Source organism: Lipotes vexillifer, unplaced genomic scaffold, assembly GCF_000442215.2.
Source record: "Lipotes vexillifer unplaced genomic scaffold, Lipotes_vexillifer_v1.1 scaffold1282, whole genome shotgun sequence".
NCBI classification, from domain to species: domain Eukaryota; kingdom Metazoa; phylum Chordata; class Mammalia; order Artiodactyla; family Lipotidae; genus Lipotes; species Lipotes vexillifer.
In genome coordinates, this window is record NW_006769464.1 from 645,964 (window position 1) to 655,155 (window position 9,192).

General features: G+C 32.3%; 1 protein-coding gene across 2 annotated transcripts in view; it reads right to left on the reverse strand.

Annotated features, from left to right (window-relative positions):
- Positions 1–5,229: 5,229 nt before the first annotated feature.
- The window catches only part of PGR (progesterone receptor), a 108,664-nt gene continuing 104,701 nt past the window's right edge, over positions 5,230–9,192 (reverse strand). The window contains exons 7-8 of one of the 2 annotated variants that reach the window (XM_007445611.1): positions 8,689–8,846; positions 5,230–6,054 (exon numbers count right to left, since the gene is read on the reverse strand). In XM_007445611.1, the coding sequence (XP_007445673.1) occupies positions 5,899–6,054; positions 8,689–8,846 (314 nt within the window). In that variant the 3' untranslated portion in view covers positions 5,230–5,898. The remainder of the gene's footprint in view (positions 6,055–8,688; positions 8,847–9,192) is intronic. The other variant, XM_007445612.1, reaches the window with a different exon arrangement.

Consider the following 9,192-nt stretch of genomic DNA (forward strand, 5'->3'; position numbering starts at 1 on the left):
AGAGCAATTTCAAAAGATTATAAAAATAAGCTACAGTGTATGCCTGCCTAAACAACTATTTACAATACCATTTAAATATTTTGCTCAAATATATCTAAATGTTGACCGTTATACTGATGTCACACTGCAGTTAACAATTTAATTTTCTTTAAAGCAATGGACAGGGTAAGCTTTCTTAGCTGCTTAATTCACATTTCTCTGAAAGTCTTTTGTCAGTTAAAGCTTTCAACCAGCTAAAAGTAATGCTTTCCCCTTCTCTCCATGAGTGGAAAGCAAGCAAACAAACACGTGTTTAACAGTAAGGTCAGCATGACATAAAGCAACAAGAGCCAGTAAACTGAAAATGAGGTTGACATTTTGGGACTAATCCAGCAGTCCTGTAATACTCTTCCAAACTCCACAGCTGCACAGGGCTGTGGACAAGCCTAGGCGCAGCCTCCAGGCAAGTGTCCGGAGCAATGCCTTGGAATGTGATCAACTCCAAGAAGAGGAGCAGATCCCTTTGTATTTGTCTTTGCTTTGGCTATAGGATACTTAGGCAATGTACATGTTAAATCACTGCTACTATGAACTGCTGCTATTTAACTTATCATCAATGTCCTCCAGATTCTCAAATCTTCTCTAATGACAGGGAGGAATTATTAAAGAAAATTAATAATTATTAAAGGAATTAATTAAAGAAATTAATTATTAAAATAATTAAAGAACACTACTCTTCGCTTTCTTTTTTCAAATTTTTAAGCCACCCTGTTTCACGCCTAACTTTGGAGGTACAGGTTTTATTGGCCCCAAGTAACTGATGGTCTGTAGGGACTTTTCCTGAACTTATATGGGGATGTGATCCAACCTGAATGCAATTATCTTGGCCCAGTTCACATTCTTGATTCATACTATGGATGTAGACCAAGCCAGGCTGGATTGGATTCCATAATATGAAGTAAGTAGTCATTTATTTTACTGCTTTTTATTCAATTTTTGGATTTGATAAGGACCAGGGAGTATGGAATAATGGTACATTAAATAGATAATGGATGCTAGATGGAGACAGAGACTGTCTTTTCACTAAACATTGAGTAAGGAAAATACAGCAAAACCACAGAAATCAAGCAATTTTCTCTTCATTAAAATCATTACATGATTTAGTCTAGTGTGGATAAGCAATTTAGGACTTGGCAAACTTGTGAGATTTTCTGGCTATGTATTTCCTGTAAAATTTGAGATGTGAAAATTCCCCCTATCCAATGGGTATTTAAAAGGCATACTTTGAGGAAAAGATAGTTATGCCCTTTCTTGGGTTGTCTGCTTGTCCATTTATCAGTAGAGACATGGTTGCTGAATTCTTGAGTATAAAAATGAGGTATCTTTAAATTTAAAAACAAATTTTTTTCTTTTAATTTTGAGTGCTTATACATAATGCTCTGGAGATTGTAAAGATATTTAAAAGGATTCATATTCTATACTGAAATCTGGTGTGTAAATGGTAAATGTACATGAGAGAAATTGCTCAGGTATTCACAGAAAAAACTCCAGAAATTTAATAGGTATCTCACCAAAGGAATGCAAGATCAAGGCAGACATAAAGATCTCTCCTGGGAATTTTATACCATAGTCTTAAGGATAGAAAGTTATTTTGGGAGTTGATGACTTTATCATGATTTCTAGGCCCATTGCTCCTTTTTGAAGAATTAGTACCATAGTAAAAATAATCTAAGCCTGTCGTATATAGCATAGATTTCTGGAAGGGCTATGTTTTAGTCAAGCTCTCTATATTTTAAAGAAATACTTTTTTAAAAAGGTCAAAATCAGTACTATTACTCTTAATATTATAATCAAAATGTGATAGGCTCTTTAGATTTTTGATAAAGCAGGCCTCAAACTCAAAAGACTATATTTTTTTCAGAGGAAAAAATTAATTGACTTTTGAGCTCTAATTTCAAATCAAATATATTAAATATTCATATGTACATACAGTTAGCAATAAAGCAACTTCATTTTCTAGATTCCTTGGTTTCACTATAGAATATACCAGATTAATTTGATAAAATCATAACCAGAACTGTGGCTTAATGAAAACATAATAATAGCAGTTACTATTTCTGAACACCTGTACACTTTTTCATTTTCATTTCCAGTAACCACAAAACAATTAGCAAGGCAGGTTTAATCAGAGAGGTTAATGACTTGCTCAAGCTCATCCAGGGACTAAATGGCAGAGAAATGGAGTGCAGGCCTGGTTCAGCTCTCTACACAGTACTCATTGTCAAATATATCACTGTAGCTGTGGATAATTTAGAAGTTACAGGTTGACCTGGTATAGCTATTTGAAAGGCATTGCTTTTGTAGAAAATATATTGACCACCATATTTGCATATTATCTGTGTTGCAACAAATTATTTTAATGTTAAATGTGAAAAATAATAGTACCGCCCAATATAAAAGTGCCATGTTTTTAAATAAAAACACAATTGTTACATAACAACTAACACTGGAGGTATAATTGCTTCAGACTCAAATGGCTTCTCAAACCTTTTTAAGGGAAATATTTTTATTAACTCAATAATCTATTTCAGTACCCTTCAAGTATTTTCTGATATATAACCTGTCTGCTTATGATTTAATTTCACTTTAGAGCCACCAGAAAGAACATGACCTATAAAATTAAGATAAAGGTTATGGCTACTACATAGCAATGGAGACATTAGTTGGCAGGAATTTGTAGAGAAAAAGATTTAGAGGCTAGATATCTTCCATTTGGTGATGTCATGTTCTTTTCCAAAAGCTTTCTTTCATTTTTTAAACCTTAACCTGAAATATTAAATCCTAGTATTTAGACATCTACGTTTTCTTGTGCTAACAGCAGGCACTCAGTAAATATTTATGGAATGAAATCAGAGATGAGAAAATTTTGTATACTGAGGTTTATAATACAAAACAATTTAGGGCTACTTAAATATAAGAAACAATTGTGTTTGTGGAATTTTTCTTAGGGAGGGAACTAATGCGCCATTCCGTTTTAAAATTTAGAACAGGGAGCATAAAGTGTGTTCTTAATAAATAAATAATGTACTTATATTCTCCTATGTTATAGTCAGTACAAGGAGAGAGTTCACAAAGTAGGAAGGAAAGTTGGAAAATTTAAAGAGATGAAGTTAGGGAGCATGGGAGGAGAACGTGATAAAGCCATGCGTACAGAAATATGCCCCGATGTAACAAAAGAAAGAGAGATCCATGGCAATACCAAACCCAGAGAACATGTCATTCAACCCCCAGCCGAGGAACGCTATTGTCCTATCTCAAAGTGGCTCTCAGACTAGTAGTAGAGTAACAATACAGAATAACCCACTATTGTGATCCAGATGTGCAAAAAATACATACAGATCCTTAGGAGGAAACAAGTCACTATCTGGAAGATGCAGGGAACACATGACAGAAGTAATGTTTGGCTGAGTCTTGAAGGTTGAGATAGGACCGGTATCAAAGGGGGGAAATTAAGGCAGAAGATTGATGGTAAAAAGATTTGTGTGGCTGGAACATAAGATGAATGTATGACAGAGAAAAATAAAGAGAGTAAAGTTACAGAAATTGATGCTTCAACACCATTTCAGAGTGACTATCATGTGCCTGCATTAATAAGAAGAGTGGACCAATTAAAATATAATCTGAGGATGGAGCCCAGGAAAGGGTATTGTTAAAAAGCTCCCCTGGAGACCATAATGTGCAGCTATAGTTGAGAAGCATTGCAGTAGGTGACTGGAAGTCAGTGAACATTTTCACGTGAGGTAATGGCAAAATTAGATCTTTTTAGGAAAATAACTTTGGCCTGGAGAATGGAGACAGAATGAGTCTGTGTGTTTAAGACTTTGAAGGACTAAAGAGCAGTCTATTATAATACATATGTAGTCACAGAAAAAGACATGTAGATAGACATACTAAGGAACAGACCATTTTTATACTAATGTTAAGACTACTGGGAATTCTTGGGTTAAACTCTTATTGAAAGTTATAACCAAGCATTATAAAATTTGTATATTATCTATTTGCCACATGGACCTAAAGAACCCAAGCCAAGGGCCCTGGTTGGAACTTGTTTTAATCCCTATTTCACATCCCTTATGAGGATTCACTGTTTACACATGCTCTATAGTTAATTCATTTTGAAAATTGAAGAAGTTATCGGCAAGAAACAGTTATGGTAAGATTATCATGTCAATTTTTTTGATCAGATGAAATCACTTTATCTTGTTTGGGGGGTTATATTACTATTCATTAAGATTATTCTATATTACTTTCCCTTGGTAAACTGCAAGTATTTATCAGTTGAAGGGAATGGGTAATTTAAAAATGCATTAAGAAATCAGACTCTTCAGTAAATGTTTTCTATACTGTTTTCAGAGTTTCTTTGATTTTCTCATTAACAACTATTAATCTGCATAAGGTAGGATGTCTTATTTGTAAGGTAATGTCCAATTTTAAAGAAATTTCAAAAAAGAATTGTCTACTAGTTTCTCCAAGCTGTTAAAAATTATATATATATATATATATATATATATATATATATGCTTAAAATTGGTATAAATTATTTTATCTAGGAAAAAAAGTTACAGGTTTTAATTTTTACCAGTGGTTCTTCCTGTTTTATGTATGTGTCTGTGTATTTTTTTTTTAATGGATCTCCAGTGACACCTCAGAAAAGAACTCTTGTTTGTCTCCTAAAGGGATATTTTCAGCTCATATAATAATGTGAATTGTGGGTTTTCTAGTTATTGTAATTGGTTGTATTATTTTCAGCCAGTTTCTAGTGTTTCCTGAAATATCTCTTAGATTGGATCAGAGACACTCAAATTTTTTTAACTGTGATTTGTCCAATATGTCCTACTGAGTGGAGAAAGAGAGTAATATTTCTCTTTTTTTTCTTCCCTCTTTTATTTTTCTTCCCACCTTTCCTCCCTCCCTGCTTGCCTTCCTTCCTTTCTTCTTTGATTTGAGAAGTAAATAAGAAGCTCTCACCAAAGGGAACATTCTACTGGAAAGTTATTATTACACCAATATTAACGGTGAGACTCAGTAAGGTTAAGTGACTTTCCACATGCCCTAGATGTAAGGAGTGGAGTTAGGCCACAGACTCTCTGACTTCCAACTTCCTATTTCGATACAGAATACCTTATTACAGGACAATTCCCAAAAAAAGATTAGTGAAATACTACAAAACCCATAATGCTCTTGTCATAATGCTATGGCTCTCCGTAATAACTTTCTTAGAGATTTGTGTTTCCAATCTGGAAACAGTCTTAACATATAAGCTGGTTATCCTAGTTTGAGGAGCATCAATCTATTTCAAGAATTTTAAACTCTTTTTCTGTATATTTTTTGCATTAAAAACACTTTGGAGAATCTGATTAAGTTTATAAATTTCCTTCTCATGAAAATGTATATACACTCATATAGACAGAATTTTGCATACCATTTTAAGGTTTCATTTTTGTAAATATAATTAGGGAGCCAAAGGGAGCTATATAGAAAGAACATATAATAACTTTTTATTTTTATGTATAAGATTTTTTTTTCTCTAAGGTAGAAGATTTGTTATATGTGAAAGTTAAAAATCTTACCTAAATGGTATGAAATGATATGGATAAGATTAACTTTAACAATCAACCTAATACTTTTTCAATCTTGTAAACTCTAAAAGAAAATATGGGTACACAAAAACACTAAAAATTCAAATTATGCTTTATAGAGGAAATCAATTAAACCTCACAACTTTTATCTGAAATTTACACAGTACGATATGTTATAAATGTAAGGCTTTGAGAAGAACATTGTAAAAACTCGAGACCTCATAATCCTGACCAAAACAAAAACAGACAAAATTTAATTTTTTAAAGATAAAAACGGCATTCACTTTTTATGAAAGAGAAGAGGTTTCACCATCCCTGCCAAGATCTTGGGTAATTGTGCAGCAATAACCTCAGACATCATTTCTGGAAATTCAACACTCAGTGCCCGGGACTGGATAAATGTATTCAAGCAGTACAGATGAAGTTGTTTGACAAGCTGTTGGTTTAACAAATGGATAAGAAACATGTAAGAAAAATAATATATTTATATACTATACAAACATGGCAGCTTATTTTTCTAATAATAGAAATACTTAATATGTTTTTTTCTTACCAAACTGAAAACATCTCCCTCCACTTTCCAGCATAATATGTAAAATATTACATACTCATGACAAAATATCCTAATATATAGAAAGATTTAAAGAAATGAAAGTATTCTGTAATCCCACAGGATAACCAGTGTGAAATTTTTGGTATATTTCAAGGTTTTTTTTTAATATATACTCAGGTATACACATAATATACACACATGCATATATATTTCCATAAATGAAATTATTTTATAGTCTATTTCTTAATCCAGCTTTTTCACATAACAACGTATAGACAATATATAGACTCTTCTATTTCAGTACAAACAACCCAGCATAATCCATTTTAATCTAATTTTAATTTTGTCAAAGTAATTCATGTACATAATTTTGAAAGTCAGCTAGTAATGGAAGACCTATAGCAACTAAAACAACAGCAGCAACACAGATGTAACCACTTTAAACTTCTTTAGCCTGTGTCATTTGATATTTATCTGTGTATTTCTAATAAATTTTATTTTCCGAAGTTTACATTATTGATTAAGTTTCTATTAAATGAGGATTTAGCTCTCTTGTACTATATACCCCCCTCCTCAACTACACACACTTTCTCTTCTCTCCATTCTCTATATAGTTATATCTCAATTTTTGGCTAAACTGATATCTAACATTTATATTACAAAGATTTTTGTTTCCTACTGGATTACATTTTCTTTCTTATATAACTGACTTTAATTTTGCTAGGGCTAATCACCTCATGTTTCTGTTCCTTTGTTTTTTCTATATCACAAAGCCGTAGTCAAATTTTCTGACAGAATTGTAAAGAGTCACTTCAATATGTTCATGCAATTGGTAATAGCTCAGTTCCATTTTTTTCTTGGTATTAGTGTCCTGAAATCCTCTTCATTAGTTAGTGTGCTGGGACACCCCTTTGCATCTCTCTTGGGTTGAATCTTCTACTTTGGCTTACTCCAGTGTTTTGTTGTAAGAAATCCTGCAGGTGCCCTTGAGAAAGTTTGTATTTGAGGTAATCTCTATGAGATCTTGCAAGTTTGAAAATACTTTTATGATGCCATCATATTTGTTTGATGGTTTGGCTGGTAAAAAACTTGTTGAAGATTTTTCTTTCCTTGAAAATTCTGAAGGTATTGCTCCATTGTTTTCTGGGTTCCAGTACTGCTATTGAGAAGTCTAACATCATTCTGAATCCTTATGATTTGATGTGACTTATTTCTTTTTTCATTGGTATATTTTATGATACCCTCTTTATTCCAGGTATGCTGAAATTTTACAGTGTGCCTTGGTTCAGTTGTGCTGTGCCTGTATACTGGGCCCTTACACTCAGAAAACTCATATCCTTCAGTTCTAGCAACTTTTATGATTTCTTACATAATTTCCTCGCCTTGATTTTCTCTCTTCTTTCTTGTGGAAATTACTAACTGGAGAATGGAACCCCATAGATTAATCCCCTAAATTTGCTATCTCTCTACTTTTTCATATCTTTATCTTTTTTGTTATATTTTTCTGGGTTTCCCTGAGATTTATATTTCCTGAGTTTTAAATTTATATTGAATTTTTAATTTCTGCTCTTCTTTAATTATCCAAAAGTGTTTTCTTGCTAAATGTTCCTTTTTAAATGTTTTCTATTCTTGTTTCATGGATGCAACATCATTCTTATTTCTCTGAATATCTTAATTTTTTGAAGCTTTCTTCTATTTTCTGCACTCTTGCTTTTTCCTTTAAGTTACATTTTTTTCTGTTTATTTTGCTCTCTGCCTTACATTTTAGAGGCTTTATCTAAATGGCTAATAATCTTGGCTGTCAGTTCATATTCAGCAGTGAGGCCTCAAATTTGACCTGGTGAGTAGAGAGTTTTTTTATGCTTTGTTGTTATTTTAGTGTGGTTTCTGAACACAGTAGTGATAAAAGCTTGTATGCAATGTGTCTCAACTAACCCCATATATCTTATTTTATTTACCCGGTTTTGGTGTCAGGTATTTCTAGGGTTTTTTTTCCTCTTGTATAGGCAATGATGCATACATATCTTAAATACTTGTCTATTTATTTATGATAAGTCCTAAAAAGTGGGAATTTGAAAAGCACACAAACTTTAGCTACTGCTACATGCTGCCAGATTGTCCATTAGCATTGTTACTGACTTATAACTCCATCCAAAATGGTATGAGGGTCTTATTCTCCACATCCATATCTTTGCTTTTCCTGTATACATAAAATCTTTTCTAGCTTAAGACAAAAACATTTGAGAGCATATTCAGAAAAATATATCACAATTCCTATCAACCATTAAATTACTCTCAAATTATACAAATACTAGTAAAAGGATATTTGGGTGATCTACATTGAAAATGAAAAAAGCATAATATAAATTCTGAACAGTATGATGCAGGTTTTTAAAATGTAAGTACAAATATAAATTTGAAGAAAACACATGAAGTAAAATTTATATTTCACATTTAAGAAGTTATATATATAATTCAGAAAATAATCATTAATATTCTAGAACACAAAATACTTACATCATGCAAGTTATCAAGAAGTTTCGTAAGTTGGTAGAAACGCTGTGAGCTAGGAACAACTCCTTTTTGCCTCAAACCAATTGCCTTGATGAGCTCTCTAATGTAGCTTGATCTCATCTCTTCAAACTGGCTTTGACTTCTTAGTCCTTCCAAAGGAACTGCAAGAAGATAATTACAAGTGGCAGTTATGTTTAAACAAGATGACACTAGCAGTTTATAATATAAATTTCTGAGCTGTATAATGATTTATTTTGATTTGCAACTCTAGACACAAACATGTTAAATAGGAAAAGTTTTAGAACATGTAAACTTCTAGTTCTTTTGAAGAATATGATAAGAACAACTAGATAAGTTAAAGAACATTTCAGCTTACCTACTTTAGAGCTATTAGCATTTGCTCAAAAGAGCACCTGACATTATTCTACATTTCTGTCTAAAATACTTAGTTTGATTTAGTTTACAACTACATGTATGCTGGATCTTTTTTGTCTTTGTCTCCTTCCT